This window comes from Sminthopsis crassicaudata, chromosome 4, assembly GCF_048593235.1.
Source record: "Sminthopsis crassicaudata isolate SCR6 chromosome 4, ASM4859323v1, whole genome shotgun sequence".
Classification (NCBI taxonomy): domain Eukaryota; kingdom Metazoa; phylum Chordata; class Mammalia; order Dasyuromorphia; family Dasyuridae; genus Sminthopsis; species Sminthopsis crassicaudata.
Genome location: NC_133620.1, coordinates 451,393,007 through 451,413,308, shown reverse-complemented (window position 1 = coordinate 451,413,308; position 20,302 = coordinate 451,393,007). Strand labels below are relative to the sequence as shown.

Genomic DNA, 20,302 nt, shown 5'->3' with positions numbered 1-20,302 from the left:
GCCTCATTTCCTCCAGGGAAGTCTGAGCCCCACCACAAGGTCTCCTCAGAAGCTGGGGCTTTAGTGGGCGGGACATTAATGCTGACTATTGATCTGCTGTTCTATACCCGTGGTTTTCCATGTTAATATGTTATCATCCCCCTCGGTCTCCTCTTTTATTATCCCTTCCTAGTATGTTGAACCAGTTTATAGCAATCCCTTGGTATCTTGACTGACGGTCAACATTTATTAAGCATCTATTAGGTACAGACATGACATCAGAGAGATGACATGCAAGTGAATTGGATTTAAGGGAGGGGCTGTACAAAGTCACTTGCTTCATTTTCTCCTTCAGAACCATCTCGGTCCAGCGGCAAGTTATAGATCCTGACGACTGGAAATGGTTTTGGATGCAGTGGGAGACGCTGGCCTTTTTAAGCCACGATCTTTAACAGGTCTGTTTGATTGAGGCAATACCTATTCAGTGATTCGGTCCAAATCTGGGACAGGAAGACTCTCAGGGTTTTTGGCTAAAACCAAAATAATTGCTATACAAGGACACTCTCAAGGTCTCTCTTAAGAATTTTAGAATGGATTATACAACACTAGAAACACTGGCACAGATCCGCCCAGCATGGTGTGCTCTCATCAGAGAAGGCATTATTTTCTATGAGAAAAGCAGAATCGAAGTAAAGAAACATGAGAGGCACAAAGAGAGTCCACCCTAATGTTTATAGGGACTATTTGTGTTCAACCTGTGGCAGAGCATTCGTGTTGGTCTGATCAGTTGGACACATGACAATGCAACTCTAACATAGTGATGTCATTTTGGTCATCTTTGAGAATGAAGGTCAACTAACCAATCAAATATGACCAAATAAAGCTTGCTCTAGGACCTACTGTTGATCAATCTTTTTTTTTTTTTTTTTTCCCCTGAGGCTGGGGTTAAGTGACTTGCCCAGGGTCACACAGCTAGGATGTGTTAAGTGTCTGGGACCACGTTTGAACTCAGGTCCTCCTGACTTCAGGGCTGGTGCTCTATCCACTGCGCCACCTAGCTTCCCCCTACTGTTGATCAATCAATGAAGACCAGAGGGATTTGGATTTAAGGCATGGTCCTCAAGAAAGAAATCTAGTAGTTCTAGTAAACCCTTATATATCTTATGAGATTTCAGAGATCAGAATTTATATTCCTTTGGGGAGGACACCTGTAAGTAAGGGTGTCCTATGTAGACAGAAGGAAAGGAAAGGAAAGAAAGAAAGAAAGAAAGAAAGAAAGAAAGAAAGAAAGAAAGAAAGAAAGAAAGAAAGAAAGAAAGAAAGAAAGAAAGAAAGAAAGAAAGAGAGAGAGAAAGAGAGAGAGAGAGAGAGAGAGAGAGAGAGAAAGAGAGAGAGAGAGAGAAAGGGAGGGAGGGAGGGAGGAAGGAAGGAAGGAAGGAAGGAAGGAAGGAAGGAAGGAAGGAAGGAAGAGAGAGAAAGAGAGAAAAAAGAAAAAAGAAAAAGAGAAAGAAAAAAGAAAAGAAAGAAAAAAGAAAAGAAAGAAAGAAAGGAAGGAAGACACTGCTATATTTAAATATCGTTATCAAAATATCAAGAAAAAAACATCATTCAGTAGTAATATTAAAGTATTAAAAATCAAATATTAAGGGAAAAAACCCAAATATTAAGACAAAAGCCAAGTTAATCCTAGAACAAGAACCCTAGAACTGGATGATATACAAAGCCCTCTATCCATAATCTCCTCATCCTGTTCTGTCTCTTTCAAGCCTTCTTCAACCTCCATAATGATCACTTCTGGGCAGTTTTTCCCCATGTCTGCTGTCCCTCCTTCCTTTCCTGCAGTAGATGTGCCTCAAGCCTGGCAGGATCTACCCACTCCCCCTCAGGAACGGCTCTGTTGTCATCCCCTTTCCTGACCCACCCATGTCTCACCTTTCTCCCTTGCTGTTAGGAAAAGCCACATTGCCCCAGCCTTTGAAGAAGCCCGGCTCCCTGGTGAACCACAGCACTACTAGGAGGAGGAACAGTAAGGTGACGGCACCCTCGGCAAAGCTCAGGGGGCCCAACTTCTTGTGTTCCGTCTGGATGATGCGGTAGGCTGCTCGCTCCTGTTCCCGACCTTTCCCTCCACAGTTGAAGTTCTTCCGGAAGCTACAAGCAAAAGGACATATTTATACTTACACATCCTTAATCAGAACTGCTCCAAGAGCAAGAATGGGTTGATCTTGTTAATGTTCCCATTTTATAGACTGGTGAAGCTGAAGAAGGGAAATGACTCCCTTAAGATCACAGAGCAAATCACCAGCTTGTCTCCCAGTGTTTCATCTTTCTTAAAGGAGGTCAAATCATTATTTTTATTTTATTTATTATTTTTTTTTGGTGCCCTGGACATCTAGGGTAGACTGTCTGGTGAAGCCCATGGCCTTCTTCTCAAAACCATGTTTTTAAATGAATAAAATAAAATGCATAGGATTACAAAGGAAGATAATTATATTGGTTATCAAAATGCATTTACTAGAATTATAATACAAGTAAATAGGATCACAAAGGAAATCATTAATACATCTATCTTTAAAAAATAGACTCAATCATCAACTATTATTATCTAGTAGAAATGTCATAGGACTCAAAGGTGGATAGTTCTAGAACACTGGCCACAACCACTTTGCTATACAGAGATAGGAACGGAGGCCCTGGCAAGGGAAATGACTTGTCTACCATCACACAGCTAGCAAGTAGTACAGTCAGCATTTTAATTCAAGACCTCTTACTCCAAATTGAATACTCTTTTCACTAGTACTGCTGCACAAAGTGAACTTGTCCCTAACAGCCCAAGGCAGGTTGAAATCTCCTGGGAGGTTGCAAGGGGAGGAGAAAGAAGGAAGGCTTTTTGATGAATGGACTCATATTTGGGGATTTTCCAAGTCCCTTCCTTCTTTCCTGCCTCCCTCCTTCTCTTCCTCCCTTTTCCTTCCTTCCTTTCTTTTCTCCTTTCTGAGAGACCCATGCCACATAATAAAATATTGGTTGCTGTTTGTTTTTGTTTCTCTCTTTCCTTCCTTTCTTTTTTTCTCCTTTCACAATATAACAAAATATTGGCTGCTGTTTCCTTCCTTTCTTCCTCTCCTTTCATTCTTTTTATTTCCCTTTCTTTCCTTCCTACCATTTGTATAGGATCGTTCTTTCTATTCCCTTAAATTCATAAGATTTTAGGACTCTAGTTAGAATTAGAAGGGAATCTCAGAGATCACCCACCAACCTCCTCAATGGCCGCTAGGTGGCATGATAATGCAAACAAAGTGTGTGAAGACCTAATTTCAAATATGGCCTCAGACACTGGCTGTGTGACCATGGGCAAGTCACTTTACTCTGCTTGTCCCAATTTCTTCACCTGTTACATGAGCTGGAGAAGAAAATAGCGAACCAGTCCAATGTCTCTGCCAAGAAACTTCCTAATAGGGTCATGAAGAATTGGAAATGACTGAACAACCTGAGATCACCATCCCCTTCATTTCCAATAGCCTGGTTTCAAGCCCTGCTTCGTGCAAATGCAGACCTATTTTTATTATTTATTATATTTTAATTATAATGATATTTACTATATGATGGGAAGATCTGCTACACTCATAAAGTAGAATGGAGAGTCCACTTGGGTGCGCCCTACTACTGACGAGGGGATTTTTATGGATGGAAGAGGTTGTTTTCATTTGAAATCATAAGACAGCTGGAATTTGCAGCTCTGGGAGGATTACAATGGGTCAAGCTAAGGCAGGGAAACTGTAGCTACAAAAAAAATTGATCTGTCCTGGGACTGGGTAATTTTCTTCTAGGATGATATTTAATATAATACTATATAATGCAATAATTATATATTATCATTTATTTCATATTGTATATTTGTTATGCATTTTTCAAACCTATAGTTTCACATTATATCTTTATATAAAATTCTTATTTTATGCTATAAATTCATATATATCATATATTCAGTATATCTTTATTCAGACAATATCTTATAGTATATCTTTATATAAAATTCTTATTTTATGTTGTATATTCACATAAAATCATGATTTTATATCATATATTCAGTATATCTTTATTCAGACAATATCTTATATTATATATTTATATAAAATTTTTATTTTATGTTGTATATCATGTAAAATTATTTTATATCACCTAATTAGTATATATTTATTCAAACCCATTATATTACATATTTATATGAAATTATTATATGCACATTTATAAGAAATTCTTATTTTGTATTGTGTATTCATATAAATGAATTATTTTATATCATATTATTTATTCAAAGCACATCTTATAGTATGTATTTATATGAAATTATTATCATAAAATTTTATTTTATATTATATAGTATTTACTTATAATTATATATTTATAATAAATATATTATATTTATATTATATATTTATACATGATTGTATATATTAACTATATGAAATTATTGTTTTTACTGTATATTAACTCCTTATTTACATAAAACAAATTATTTTATTTTTAATTTTCTTCTATTCATCTTACCCTAGAGTATTTATAGCTAGCTGGATGGTACAGTGGAGAGAGGGCTACATATGGAGCCAGGAAGTCTCAGACACTTATTAGCTGTGTGACTCTGAACAAGTCACTTAACCTGCTTGCCTCAGTTTTCTCATATATAAAATAAGGATAATAAGCATTTCCCTCGCAGGTTTGTCATGAGGAGAGAAATGGATAATAATTGTGAAATGCTTTGCCAGAAAACTATTACTATGATTAATTTTTTTTACTATTTCTTTTTAAAAAATAAGTTTTCATGGCTAGCTTGTTTCATCTCTCTGTCCTTTCCTTTCCTTCTCATTTCTGAGAGACCACCCCACATAACAAAAGATTGGCTGCTTTTTTTAAATAAGACCTTATTTAGATTTAGAGATGGGAATGACCTTAAAGATTATCCAGTTTAACTTAACTTTCAGAGAAGGGAACTGAGACACAGAGTAGCTAAATATCTTGCCTAATCACACAGATAACTGTAATAAAGACACAATTTGAACTCAGACCCTCTGATTCCAAGACCAGTGTTCCTTCTTGCTCTTATTAAAAAAAGATAGAAGATGTACTTTTGTCTGTAGTGTATGGGGGGTAGAGGGAAGAAGATGCAGGAGTGCTAAAGACCCAAGGGAAAGACGGCTGCCCAGAAATAGGGGCAGTCCTGTCGAGATGGGGCAGGCTTGTAAAGTCCCTGATATGGAGAAAGGTGGAAGCTGATGTATTTTTTGAGTTTAGGGGTTCTGACCACACTCAACCTGGCACTAATATGTTGAGTCCTGGGGAATTCTGGAGCCGCCAGATTGCCTCAAGAAATATGGTTTGGTCCAGAACAGAGAAAAAAATGGGCTAAAGCTTCCCTGCTGATCAGTATTGGGGCCTAGGCTCATAATGAAACAGAAGACCCAATCTCAAAAAAGTGGGGGAGAATAATAAGAAGAAAATGATGGGTAATTATAATCAAGCAAAGCAGGTTTTCAAATTCAGGTAATAAAATGTGTTCTGGGGGTTCAATGAGCAGGGGAGTTAAGTGAGAAAACTTTGGGCATCAAAGACTTCTGTATGACTCCAAGAAAGGGCACCCATCCTAGGCCAGAGGCCCAGCCACAACTTTCAAAGCCAGATTGCAATTTGGCTTGGGAAAGGTGGCGGAGGTGGAAACTCTTCCCAGACTTCATCTGTGCCCATTGTGGAAAGGGAGCTGGATTCCCTTGGATCTGACCTTCTTTTCCAGTGATCCCCCAGAAGGGAAGGGCTGGATGACCTAATCTCTCACTCCCCGAGACCCCCTTCCAGGTCAAGGAATAGTGGGATGGAAATAGAAAGGAATGACATAGCCTTGTTTCTCAGGCTGTACCCAATCCTAATGTAAGACTTGAATTCCACCATTTCCTTTATACAGAAGGACTCTGTGCTTTAGAGCTGGAAAAGATCCTTGAGGTCAGCTAGTATCCCAAAATCTGAGATTAGGGTTACAAGGGGCCATAGGGCTCACTGAGGCAAAATATCCCATTTCACAGATAAAGAAACTAAAGTCTAGAGAGGGAAAGTGATCCGCTTTCAGTCATCAGTGAAAAGTGGAATCAATGGATCTGGATTCAAACCCTATCAAAAAGTCACTGAAATTCTCTGGGCCTCAGTTTCTCCTTCGTAAAATGAAAGAGTTGGACTAGGGGATCTCTGAAGTCCTTTCCAGCTCTAACTTCATGATCCTATAAATCACAGAATGTTTGCAATCATTCTACAGAATGTCCCTGTCCCTCATGTGGGAGCTTGCCATCACTCCTGTGTTGGGTGCTCCAAGGCTCCCTGCTTTATCATTGTTTTCATGGCAATTAACCACATGTTGTCTTGGGAATTTCTTATAAGGCCTTTTATTTTTATTTTTATTTTTCTATTGATAGTTAAATTTGGTATATTTGTGCCTCATTTCCCTGTTTAAATTATAAGTCCCTTGAGAGATCATGACATCTACCTCTTTGTATACTCTAAGGAACAGACTTCTCATAATAGAAGGAACATTTTTGAATGAAATGAAAAAAGAAATCCAGGAGACCTATTTCAATCAGGCCCTGATATCCAGTAGAAAATGGAGGACTCAAAGAAAAAAAAAAAAAAGAAAATAGAGGATATGTCAATTAAGAGGGTCAGAGTGTCCACAAGTACAGCCCCTGACCCCATCGGAATTCTACTAACTCCAGTGATTAAACTCACACTCAAGATTGATCTATCCATAAGGGGTCCCATGTCTCTTTGTTTAACTCTGTATAAACCCCCACAGCTCCTAGGTTCTGACGGCCACTTATGTATATAAGTTTGTATATGATCACATCAAAAAATTATCCTTTAACCAGATCCAATCTTGTGGGACCACTTACACGTGGAACCTTTTTACCCTAGACTAAACCAAGATGGGGATCCATCAGAAGGCAGAAAAGTAGCACAAATACGCACACATGCACGTGCGGTACACCGTATGTCCGTGCCAATAAATAGAATTTGTTGAATCCTATACATCCTATACAGTTATGAGCTTTGGAGCAAGTACTGTCCTTTGCCTCTTTTTGTATGTTGTCTGGCACATAGCGGGTGTTTAATAACTACGATTTGACTGACTGATTAATCAGGTCAACTTAGTGTAAGATACGGGCATTGTCTGGCAGCATAGCAGAAGTGGGAATTTAGAATGAAAGAACTTGGTTTTGAATTTCAGCTTGGCCATTTATAAGTTATTTTTAACCCATCCTGGACTTATTTTCTCACTTTTAAAGGGAGAAAGGGATTAGACCGAATGATCTATATGGCCCCTTCCAGGCTCTAAATACTGTGATTCTATGTCACACTCCAAAATTGATTACCACACGGGCATCTGAAATCTCGGCTTGACCATAAAAATGCTCTGTTTACATTTTAGCAAACTATCAGCTCTCTGGGCCAGCCTCCTCACCTGTAAAATGGGTAGGATGACACTTGCGCTTCCTACCTCACTGGACAATTGTGAAGACCACAGGAGATAAGAAGATCCAGAATTCTTTGTATCTATTTGAATAATCAATGATGCTATCTACAAATGTCAGGGATGGTTATGCTTGTCTCCTCAGGAGGGTGTAAATTCCTTGAGGGCTGGAAGAGTTTCATTCAATCACAGTGCTTGGTGCGAATAAATGCTTCTTGATTGATTGATCCCTGACCTGCTTGTTTCATGAAGTTTAGACCTTTTGATGGTATCTCTGGAAGCTTTGCACTAGTCCCCAAACTTACTTAAATCCCAAGAACAGGATCTGGAGCCATACCCAGGATAGCAGCAGTAGAATGATCATGGTTGGGAAGGCAAAACCGAACCAGGAAGCGAAGTTCACCACGCTGGGGTTATCTGGGAAGAGCCTGTAGGGTTGGAGACATGTCAGTGATTATTTCTATGGTAAGAAAGTCTTGTTTTCTCTGCCCACTTAAGTGAGATTTTGACCGTAGAGGGCATGAAGGGCACAGGAAGTGTAGCATAATGTCAACTATCAGACCTAGGAGGCACTTCATTCATTCATTCATTCATTGCTGAGGCAATTGGGGTCGAGTGAGTTAGAAAGTGTTGCGTGTCTGGGGTCAAATTTGAACTCAGGTCCTCCTGACTTCAGGGCTGGAGCTCTATCCACTGCACCACTTAACTGCCCTTAGGGGGCACTTTAGAACACAGCACATAGCATAATGAAAGCCAGAAGGAATCTCAGAGACCATCTGGTTAAGACCACAACCACATTCTTAACTTTGTCTTAGATCCCTTTGGCTCCTTCTCAGAATATGATTTTCTAAATAACTGAAAAAAATGTTAAAATTCTAGTTTGATGTGAGTGGAGATAAAGATGTAATTTTTATTCTTATTTTCTTTCTCAAAAATCTATCCCCAGACTTTGATTTATGGGCTCCACATTAAGAACCCCTGATCGAATGTACAAAAATGTTTGTAGCAGCTCTTTTTGAGATGGCAAGGAATTGGAAATGGAGTGGATGCTCATCAATTGAGGAATGGATGAAGAAGTTATATGAATTAATGGGATATCATTGTTCTATAAAAAATGATGAGCAGGCTGATTTCAGAAAAAGCTGAAAAGACTTACATGAACTGGTGCTGAGTGACGTGAATAGAACCAAGAGAACATTGTACACAGTAACAAGATTATTTGATGATTATCTGGGATGGACTTGGCTCTTTTCAATAGTGAGGTGATTCAAGACAATTCCAGTAGACTTGGGATAGAAAATGCCATTCACATCCAGAGAGAGAACTATGGAGACTGAATGTTGATTGAAATAGAACATTTTCATTTTTTTTTGTTTGTTTTTTTATTCTTTTCTACTGCTTTTTCTTTCAACATGACTAATATGGAATATGTTAAAAATAATCATATATGCATATTCTACAACAGATTATTTGCTGTCTCGGGGAGGTAAGGATCAGATGGAGAAAACAAATTTGGAACTTAAAAATCTTACAAAAAATGAATACTGAAAATTATCTTTACATATATTTGGAAAAATTAAATACTATTAGAATAAAAAAAGGAAGCACCCATGATCTAGTCCAATTCCCTCATTTTTCAGGGTTGGAAAGGATCTTAGAGCATAAAATCTATAACATACTAGACAGAGAATGGGTGGGAGTATTGGGAGTGGAAAGGACCTTAGACAGAGAATGCTGATTATCAGAGCTGGGAGGGTGTTGGGAGATAGAGTGATGATCATCAAAGATAGAAGAGACACTTGAACTTGGAACACTAAATCTTAAGGTGGAAAGGACCTTGGAACAAAGAAATTGAATATCAGAGCTGGGAGGGACCTGAGAACCCAGAACACTGTGTACCATAGGGCTGGGAGGCTTGGTCATAGGACACGGAAAGGCCTGCCCTCCGATTAGCATTATTGGCCCCAGGAGGACACCCTAGCACAAGAGACAGCTGGCCTGGAAGGGATGGTGCTGGGGGGCCCCTACTCACGAGTTGATTTGTCCCTGTAACACTAAGTTGGGAGTGGTGCCGGTCAGTGTGGCTATGCCCCCAATGCTGGCAGCATAGCAGACACAAAGGCTCATGCCTTGGGAGAATCTGAGCTGCTGCATCTTCTTCTGCTCATTTTCTGCTGCCACTGCTGGTGGGATAGGACTGCTGTCTGTGGGACGGAGGAGAAGGAAGGGGGTCAGGGTGGCTGAGATGGGAGGGAAAGAGAGGTGACCTGTTTTTCTGAACCTCGGTTTCCTCAGTTTTACAATAATGGGGTTGCTAAAAAGAGCTAAATCTTCCAGCTTGGGGCAGAGAGAATGGGCCCAATTGGCCTTTTCAAGGGGAAGGGGGACAAATTGGTTTGAGATCTGTTCAGAAATCGACGGCTGCCTCTTCAGTGAGGAAACTGAGAGAATTAAGACAGCAAGTGGTTAATTATGGGAAGTGAGTAAATCATACCGACCCTATCTTGTGACTCAATTCCAGCTAACTCTATTCTCTTTCAGTTATGGATTTAATCCAACTTCCTCCCTGTTGACAAAACTTAATTCAGTGAGAAATCAGGAGAAGACTTTGGGTTGTTTGAATCTTGCCCTGTGTATGGTTTTCTTTTAAATAATTAGCATTATTTGATTGCCTTTAATGTATAAAATACCATCTCTCTCTACCTAAGCAGAGGAGGTCTGGTCCCACTTTGTTCGGCACTTGGCAGACATTGCTTAATTAATCGATATGCTCAGAAGCCTGAACGTTGGTCATTTCATCCTCCTCCTGCCACACAGGGCCTGATGGAGGGTGTTGGCTAGTGAATCTCATGGGAGGAGAAAGTCTCCTTTTCCTTTGCTGCCCCAACAGATAAGCCAAGGGAGACTCAGAGAGAGTCCTATTTTGGGTTCAGAATGCCTGGGGAAGACTTGATAGAATGACCTTGGAGTCACAGATGTGGAAACAGGTTAGACCTCAGAGAACCAGAGTCCAACCTGATAGTAAAAAGTTTCAAAATGCCAGACTGGGTCTGGGTTGCAGGTCTCCCATCTCCCATCCCCCTACCAACTCAGGGCACTGCCCTTTGCCCCCCCTCCTTTTCCCAAGGGTCACACCAGCTGCCCTTCTCTTGGATGGCCTTGGGAAGTCTTCCTCTGGTATTTAGGAAGGGGGGCCCCTGTTCAAGGCTCCCCCAGCCCTTCTCACCCAGCCTAGGTGTTTCTTTTGTAATGATGGTGCCATCAGGCTCCTGCAGCTCAAATGCCATGTTGTTGCTGCCTGCCTCCATATCCTTCTGCTCTGGGGATTTGTGCAGCTGCTCCAGGACGGCATGGGCAATGGGCACCATCATGGCCGTGGTGGCAGTGTTGCTGATCCACATGGAGAGGAATGCTGTCACGATCATGAAGCCCAGGAGCAGTCTAAGGAGAAGCACGGGAGTTAGATGGCTTGGGTCCCTCCCCATCTTTAGAGAACAGAAGCCCAGGGCAAGCCCAGCCCCATCCCAGTAATCTGGACTAAAATAGTAGTGACCCCGTAGTTCTCATCATTGCTCATTCCCTGTGGGGATAAGTTGTGTGTGGGAGTCCCATGATCAGGTCACAAAACCATCCTCAAGCATATCTTATCTCCCCAACATCCAACAAAGGAAAGAAAGTCCGGAGGTCTCACTGTCTGCTCTTACCCTGAAGTATTCACCCCCTACAAGTACTGAGATTCTTTTCACATCTTAGAGCTCCCAGAATGGCTTTCAATCCCTCCCTGCAAAGGATAACAGCTCTCCCTGTCTCCCTGACAGCCCGAGAACATCTCTGTAGAACTGCCAAAAAATAGCTACTCTTTTATGTATGTGTATGTATATATACATACGTGTGTGTCTGTGTGTATACGTGTATATATAAAGTCAGTCTCTAGGAAGAAAAGGGAACAGATGAGACTAGAACTAGTTCAATTCAATAAATGTTCAGTGCCTATTGCATCAGGGAAGCTAGGTGATGCAGTGGATAGAGCATTAGTCTTCATATCAGGAAGATTCCTCTTTATGAGTTCAAATCTAGTCTCAGACACTTATTAGTTATATGATGCTGGGCAAGTCACTTCACCCTATTTGCCTCAGTTTCCTCATTTGTCAAATGAGCTGGAGAAGGGAATGTTAAACCATTCCAGTATATTGGCCCAAAACAACCCCAATGGAGTCACACAAAATCAGGCACAACTGAACAACAAAATCACCTTTCCTTTAAAAGTAAGGTGAGCATCTTCCTGGGTAAGCACTGACATTTAATATCTCTCTGTCCTCTCTACCTCACATCCCAAATTTCTGCAAATGTTGGTAGATGAAGAGATTGGGGTGATTTGCAGTGATATGTTGAGGTAGTATTTGACCCTAAGTCTTCAGATTTAGCCCCCTATTCATTACCCCCCCCACCTCTTTCAAAAACACATGGAGACCAGGGAATGATCCCTTGACTCCTGTCCACCCTCCCCACCTCAATCCCTCATGTTAACTGCCCAGATCCTGCTCCTCGTCCTGGGATGTGGAATCCTTCTGGACTCACAATGCTGGTCTCACACCAATGGTGAGGAGGACACGGAGAGCGATGCGCTTGTGTAGGTTCCATTTTTCGACAGCAATGGCCATCAGGAGGCCCCCGATGAAGAGGATGTTGGTGTCTTTCAAGTACTCGATGCAAACCTGATGTCAAATCCCCAGGAGAGAAAAAAAAAAGAGAGAGAGATAAAAAGAAAGAAAGGGAGCGAGAGAGAGAGAGAGAGAGAGAGAGAGAGAGAGAGAGAGAGAGAGAGAGAGAGGAGAGTGGGAGGCAAAGGAGAATACCATTTCCGGCCCACATTCTTAGTAAGGACTTTTTAGCCAAGAATTTGTATTTTAACATGTCGACAGCAGTATTTCAATCTAACTGGCTTCTTATATAATCTTGTATATTTTGTATTACTTAACATAATTCAGACAAGGGCTCTTATAAACTTCACTAGTTTGCTGCCAGAGGGTTCAAGGCACAGAAAAGGTTGACTCTTCCTCCTCCCAATCCCCAGATACCAGGATAACCACAGGTTTGGGGATCACAGGAGCTTTAAACTTTCAAACATAAGTCTGACCCTCAAATTTACACATTATCCAAGGGGAAATACCAGGCTGGTTTCCCCTTGCCCCAAGCATGATTCTATGTACTCATTGGAATGCTAAAAAGGACACAATGAAGATGATGAATAAACAAATATAATACATCCCAAAGCCAACATGAATAATTTTTGGATTTATCATTATTTTAGATCTCTCTCTCCTGAAGAGAATTAGCACTATATTTCAAGTCAATTTGAGACAGTCCTTGTAGGGGAAAAACAACTTGTTTGAGCTTAGGTTAGTTATTTAAGTCTCGTATGTAAAATGGGAGAAGTGGGACAGATATGGCCCCCAGTCCTGAGACCACCTGCCCCATCAGATTAAAATGTAATAGGGAAATATTGAGCAGAAATTAAGAAAAATACAACACATGAATAATACTACATTTTAAAACTACACCAATATGCAGCTCACAGGAATACTTATATATTCATTGGTAGTCCCAGTTTCTGAGTTTGATAGCATGGGTCTAATGACTTTGAAAGTCTCCTCAAGTCTTTAATCAGTGATCCTAAGAGCCAAAGACTAGCTTCATTAATCACATTTCTGCCAAATTGTGAAGGGTTTTGTCCAGAATCCATAAAATAAGATGATCTTCAAAGCAACTAAACCAATGATCCTGAACCAATGACATCGTTCCACCCAAAAAGCTTTTAAGATAATGTCTTATGGAACCTTGATGTTCTTTGGTGAATAAGACTTCTAGGAGAAAAACCAATGGCTGTGATACTCTCCCTTCTAAAAAAGTAAATATGGAATTATGTATTTATCAAAGCAAATGAATTATTTTCTCCTTTTTATTTTCAATATTCCTTGGTTCTCCCTCCCCATCCTAATATCTCCCAGATACTTCCTGCTTAAACCCCTTCATTCCCTAAATATGTACAGATTCTATCAGCAAGTTTCAAGCCCCAATGAGTTCCATGGCCAAATAAACTTGAGATGTCAAGAATCAGGAAATATGAGTGTTAAGATGTCTTCTAACTTCAGGGTTAGAGTACAAAATGTCTAGATGGAATTTTTTTTTCAGTCTATGGGTATTTGAAGTTATTATACAAACTCAGCCTTGAAAACTCAAGTATGAAGAACATTAAAAATGCCCTCCTGGTGATGTGGGTTGTGCTCCCTTTCAGAAACTATTCCTTTCAGATGGATTTATTCCTTTCTGATTCCCAGCCCCTCCTGGCTGATGCATTATCAATTCAAGAAGCTAAGACCTTTGATTCACAACTCCTGTCAAAAGCGCCCCTTTGAATTCCAATAGGAGATCTGGGCTCTCACAACCCCCACCCAGATCTGAGCCAACTTGGGACACCACCCACAGACCCCTTTGGCTAAATCTCTCATTATAAAAGAGCCAAGCTGGAGCTCTCTCTTTGCTCTGATCATTGGTTCCGAACATGGCAGCCTTACACCTGGCTGCCAAGGATCTCTGTCCACTGGAATCCTATTTCCAGTGCCCTTTTGATTCTACTTTCACCTTTTACTAACTAGACTTTAACTGTAGTTTCAAACTCCATAATAAATCTCCTTTATCAATCTAGGTTTTTGGGTCTGTAAATTCATTTATAGGGGACTCTGTGCCATCACTAGACTACATTTAACTATGACCCTTGCGGCGAACCAAAAAGGGTTACTCGCTACCTAACTCTCATCATGTGGTGGCCTGTACGGGGAACCCTGAAAACGAATCTTAACCTTTTTAGGGCTCTCAGAACCAATCTGGGTTCTCTGCTGTCCACGCAGCTTCCAGGAAGAATATATGTGTTCCTACCAGGGAACTCAGTTTCTCCGGCATGACAACCTTACAGGTGGGAACTCTTTACTCCTTAACCACTTTAGAAGATCACTGTTCTTTGGACTGACATTGGGAGTGGGAAAGTGGTTGAATTATTGTTAACATTCTAATTCTATCACTGCTTCTAAGAATGTAAGATTTTAAGAACTTGTTGGGGGGAATGTTAACTTACTTGAAAGGGGTCATGTATCTCCAATTAGGGTCTGACTTTTCTAAAAGCTCCAATATCCCCACACCCAACCCACTAAAGGTTGGCTGGGGGTAGAATCTTTTGTCTTCAATTCACCTACTGCTCTCTGCTTGCACCTAAGTTAGCCTGGGGTGAAGGTTGTGCCTTCCCTTCCTCCCTGCCTCTTGGGAAATGGAGTGGGGATAAGGGGGCCACGTGGAATTCCCCCACACTCAATAGTGGATTCCAGCCTCCAGTGGCAGAGGCTTGGCTTTGGCAAAAGATTTCAAGATAGGCCCGCCTTTTAAAGTAATTGACCTATTTTTAAGACTTGTATTTTTCTTAGACACTTCTGACCTACCCCCTATTTCATTAGTACAGATTGAATTGGAAAAAAAAAATTACTGGATTATGATTTGTGGGTTATGTTTTAACTTTGAAATCCCTTATTCTTTAGAAACAACCAAAAATCAGACACCTGTCCAAGGACTGGAAGCCTCTCTGATCTGTTTCTCCACTCCTGTTGCTCCACTTCTTTAATTACTATTTCAGCATTTCGATATCAGGACTCTAATAGTTTGGGGTGGCTTGTCTTGCTCTAATTGCATAATTTGCTCAGAAATCTGTCTCCTACTAGCAGCTCCTGTTCCAGAGAGAAGGGGACAAGTGGAGTTACTCTAAGCCCCACTTTTTCCCTCTCTTGGAGTCCCTGACATGGGGTGCCGCTCTTAGGGCAGCAGGGCTGCCTTGAGCACTGCTACTCAATAGAGGCTGAGTTTAATGCACAAATGACCACAGACCTAAAGACTGTCCATCTCTGGCTGAGATGCCCCCCCCCCAACTGCAGAGATTTGAACAGGGAGGCTTGTGTGTCTCCCTGAATGAGGAATACTGTTTGATGCTAATAATTCTGGGGTTATCAGGGAAAAACTGGTTCTTACCATAAATCCTTGTATTTTTTTATAGTTTTAGTCTGGTTTATTATTGTCCTAACTCAGTTTCCCTAATTATTCTGACTCAGCCCCGCCTCAGTTTCCCTGCTTCTCAGTTCTACCTGAACCTCCCAGGCCTCCTTATCAAAATACTTGATAAGCATAAAAGAACTTAGGTTTAGAATATCTGAATGCCTCTCCCAGCCCAATATCAGATATCAGAATGTCTTATCAAGATTCCACTTCCTCCTGATTATGTCACCTCAATAGTTTGACTGATCTTGCCTCTATTTTAGTCTTTCTGATTTACTGTTCACTAGGTTTTGTTTTTTTTTAAGCCACCACCTACCCTTTCTATAGCTAGTTGAGAGCCTCCCGGGACTTGGCTGTCTGGAGCTGCTACACTCAGCTGAGTATTTCCCATACAGACATCTGTGGTGAAAACTCCTGCCAACTTGACAAATTAAAGTTTTTGTCATATCTCTCTCTCTCTCTTGGGGACGCCCAAAGAGAAGGAAAAGCTATAGAATTGGGATGTTTGGGGCCTATTACCCTCTTTTAATGCAGAGACACACTTAGCTTGAAAAATGCCTCCACCTCACAATTTGAATACTGAATAGATTAGCTGAAAGGGATCCCATCTCTCTCCACCACCTTGAAAGGAGCTTCCTTTGCATTTTAACACTTCTACCCTCAGACAAAAGGGGGCTAGGGAAACACACCCAGATCAAAGCTAAAAATTCAATCTGATGAGACCTGGGACCTCCTCAACTTTTTTTTCAGGGGTCCAAGACCAAAACTGCTGCTAACCCCTATTAGTTTCCCTTTAACTCTCTAACCTGAGACTCTCAGTTCTTCTCTTCTCAGGGCAACTTCTGCCTTCAGACACTCAGAAACAAAGGTGCCCTTTTAATGAAAATCTCTTCCAGACTTAGAGGACCCCAATCTCTGTCCTGAATTCAAGCAGCAGGAACTGCCTTCTCACCACCACAGTGAATACCACAGGGGTTGACCTAGCTCCCCAGAGTCCTGCTCCCTGGTAGGGATTCGGGGTCTGGCCCTGCTTTCTTTTTATCCCAGGACAGTATGAACACCTCAGGGGCCAGTAAGCTGGGTAGGCACCGTGATACTTGGCACTCCCTCTGACCCTTTCCACCCCTCCCCATAAAGAGTGGGGATCTTTGCTTATTTTTCTGGTAAGATTGAGGAACCAACCCCCTGTTATCATAAAAAAAAAAAAGCAGCACAGACAATTAAGAGATTTCTAAACTGCATTCTTCTCTAGACTAGAAATCAAGGCCTCCTGCCTCCCCTGATTTCTGAGTCCACACCCTTTAATCCCAAACCTAGGGGGAATTAGCTTTCCTGGAAATTAAGAGTGAAAAGGCCAGGCTACAAATCTTTTGCTCTCAGCATTTTCTCCTACTTCTCTTTGATAGTTAGATGGGCCATCAGCATTCTCATTTCCCCATTCCCCTAAATGTCACCATCTCCACCCTGGATGACACCCCACTTTTAATCTGTTCCTGAGATCTGTTTTCTCTTCAAACTTTGGATTCTCAGCTGCCCTTCAGCCTGGAGAACATTGACTGGACAACTGACTGGGACACCCCTTAGAGGCCCTGCTGCCATCCCCCATACCTCATGCCTCACCTCACCCCAAATCTCTATAACCCTTGTGAGCTTGAAGCAGTTAAGAGGAAATCATTGCCCCTTTTCCCACATGCATCTGGAGGTAACTGTTTGAGGGGGGAACAAAAGGAAAAGACCCCGCTACTCTGAAGATCCTTGGAGAAAATTTTCAACCTTGCCTCAAATAAGGGACACTGCACCAAATCTTTTTTTTTTTTAAATGAATTTAAGTTTTAACTGCTGGAGAGGGGAATGATGTGGGTTGTGCTCCTTTTAAGAAATTAATGCTCTCAGATGGATTTATTCCTTTCTGATTCCCAGCCCCTCCTGGATGATGCATTATCAATTCAAGAATTTAGGACCTATGATTCACAACTCCTGTCAAAAGCACCCCTTTGAATTCTAATAGATCTGATAAATAGATGAGGTAAAGCACTTGAAGTTCCCAGAAGGAGAGATTCTCCTTGAACCCTGCCTCTGTGAGACCCTCCCCAAGGAACCAAGATAAAGTGAGACTAGTTGAATTTCATTTAAAGGACATCTAGTTTTCTATTGACCTCTATTGTTGGCTCAAAACCATTCCCAGTAAGTGGTCTCATCTGGGCCTGGGGGCAGTGACAGCATGGAGGGAATCTCATTTGATTGAAACTTCTGTCTCAGATTTCCTTATTAAAAAATGACAACCTGGGGTTCAGTCCTTGCAGGGGACCTAATATGCCATCCCTGACATAGCAGCAATCTCTGCCTGCTGAAGTGATATTCTCTTTCAGCATTACCTCCTCTTTATTCTCACTTATTTCCCTAATGAGACTTTATACCTCTCTACTAGATCTGAAGATCTCTCTACTAGAAACTTTACTTCTCTGTCAGGACCTTGCCAGTACAGAATTCAGTCTTTCTATTCATACATAACAAAGGCTGACTTCCCAATATCTATAATAAACTTCTTTTTATCAGTCCAGCTTTTTGGGTTCTTAATTACTTTATGAAGGACCTCTGCACAGCCAGAAGGGGGTTCCCACAACTTCCTATCTTGTGCCAAATCCTAAGGGGATTGAGGAGAGCCAAACCCCTTCATTTGCTTCTCTGACTGGGAACCCCCAAATCTAGGTCTCATCAAAAATGACTTTCCCAAGATCATACAGCAATTAAATGGCAGGTGGTGGTATATGTTTGTGGTGGGGAGTTGGGTCGAGAGCCTAGAATCCTTTCTTCTCCCTCCAAATTCAGTACTCTTTGTACTGAATATAAATGTACAATTTTAGTATTATGCCAGTGTAAGTCATCAAGCTGAGTGATTTGAGGCAAATCTCCAGCTCGGTGACCCTTACTTTGGTCATTTGAAAAATGGGAATAATTATGAGCTCTCAGTAACAAAGAAATGCACATCACAATTTTTTTTTTTTTTACACATATGCTCCATTCATATATAAAGGTATCTGATTACTTCTCATCCAATAGTGTTGACCACCCAACCCTTTCTCAGGCTCCCACTCTCCCCCAAACACCTCTTGTGGGTATGGATGGGCAGGAAAAGGTGGGAATAAGGAGAAAGACTCACCTCAGATGCATCCATGATGCCCATCATTGGGAAGAGGATGAGAGGGAAAAAGGCAGTGACGGCCAGGGGCAGGGTTTCTGTGCACCACAAAAGGGCCATGAGGATGATGGCGTAACCACATTGGGCTTCCTGTGGGCAGGAATGGAGAGAACAATCAGGGACCAGAGAGACACCTTCATCTCTAGTTATTCTAGTAATTGGTTCAGTTTTGTATTTTGTCTTTTGCTTTTTTCAATTAGACTTTTTTTGAGGGGGTGAAACACTTGGGATTAAGTGACTTGCTCAGGGTCACACAGCTAGTAAGTCCTAAGTGTCTGAGATCAAATTTGAACTCAGATCCTCATGACTTCAGGGCTAGTTCTCTATCCACTCTACCATCTAGCTGCCCCTCAAAAGACACCTTTATTACCCTGTGCCCCTTTCCAGTGAAAAATCCCCCTAATTGACCATCTCTTCTTGCCTTCCACAAGATTACCCCTCTGAATCCCATGACCTGGCTTTCTTCTAGTCTTCATACTCAGAAACATGGGAGGAAGAGAAATTCAGGTGGCTTAAAACGGTTAACAAGGGGAATAAATCTTTTGAATGGATTGGAAAACCAAGCTGAGGATTTGGAGAGTTGAGGAAAAGGGGAAAGATCAAGCCCTGGTGAGCAGGTGGAGACAAAGAGCAAGATCTCTCAGTGTGGATGAGATATCCATCCATCCATCTATCTATCTATCCACAATCATTTATTAAGCATCTATGTATCAGCCACTAGAGACACAAAGATGTATATAATAGTTCCTGCCCTCAGGAAGTTTGTATTCCAACTCTTCCTCAGGGAGCACATTGTGAAATCTGGGCCAGAGATAGGGGTGGAATAAGGAGGGGGATTGGGGCCTAAAATCCTAGAATATCAGAGCTCTAGGCCAAACTCTTTATTCTAAGAGGGAACTGAGGCTTTGCTGTTATATCCTAATAGAGAAAGATGTCCCTTTTCCAGTCTAGGCATCCAGCCCTGAATGTATTACTCAGTGGTGATTGATAAAAATTCACATTAATTTGGTTGGATTTCTCCAAAAAGAAGGATTCTGGGTGAGGGGATTGGGAGCAAGGAAGGAGGATGGAGAGAACAGGGGTCACATTGTGAGGAAGAGCAGGAACTGGAAGATTAAATTAGAGAAAGGGATCTAGGGAATCCAGAGGGCAGAAGTCAGGGACAGGAAGTACTATGGGGGGAGAAGATAAAACTGAGGCTGTGAGGTGGGAGCTGCAAATTGGAGAGGGCCAGTACTACTATGGGTTTGGGAGAGAAGCAGAATACATTATCAAAAAACTAAGGATGTGTATGATCTAAAGTTGTTTGGGAGGGATAAAAAAGTATTGGGCAACTGGGTGGATAGCACAGCTCTAGAGTTTGAATTCAGCCTCAGACTGGTTTATTAGCTGTGTAATCCTGAGCAAGTCAACTTTACTCTGCTTTACTCAGTTTCTTCATCCGTAAAATGAGCTGGAGAAGGAAATGGCAAACCATTCCAGTTTCTTTGCCAAGAAAACCTTAGACTAAATCAATCTAA

The 20,302-nt window shown here is 41.3% G+C and overlaps 1 protein-coding gene across 1 annotated transcript in view; it reads right to left on the bottom strand.

Annotated features, from left to right (window-relative positions):
• SLC13A2 (solute carrier family 13 member 2) overlaps positions 1 to 20,302 on the bottom strand; it is a 48,878-nt gene that overhangs the window by 11,404 nt on the left and 17,172 nt on the right. Inside the window, exons 2-7 of the mRNA XM_074263694.1 lie at positions 18,744 to 18,872; positions 12,068 to 12,204; positions 10,716 to 10,930; positions 9,522 to 9,693; positions 7,795 to 7,917; positions 1,912 to 2,130 (exon numbers count right to left, since the gene is read on the bottom strand). Of these exons, the coding sequence (XP_074119795.1) occupies positions 1,912 to 2,130; positions 7,795 to 7,917; positions 9,522 to 9,693; positions 10,716 to 10,930; positions 12,068 to 12,204; positions 18,744 to 18,872 (995 nt within the window). The remainder of the gene's footprint in view (positions 1 to 1,911; positions 2,131 to 7,794; positions 7,918 to 9,521; positions 9,694 to 10,715; positions 10,931 to 12,067; positions 12,205 to 18,743; positions 18,873 to 20,302) is intronic.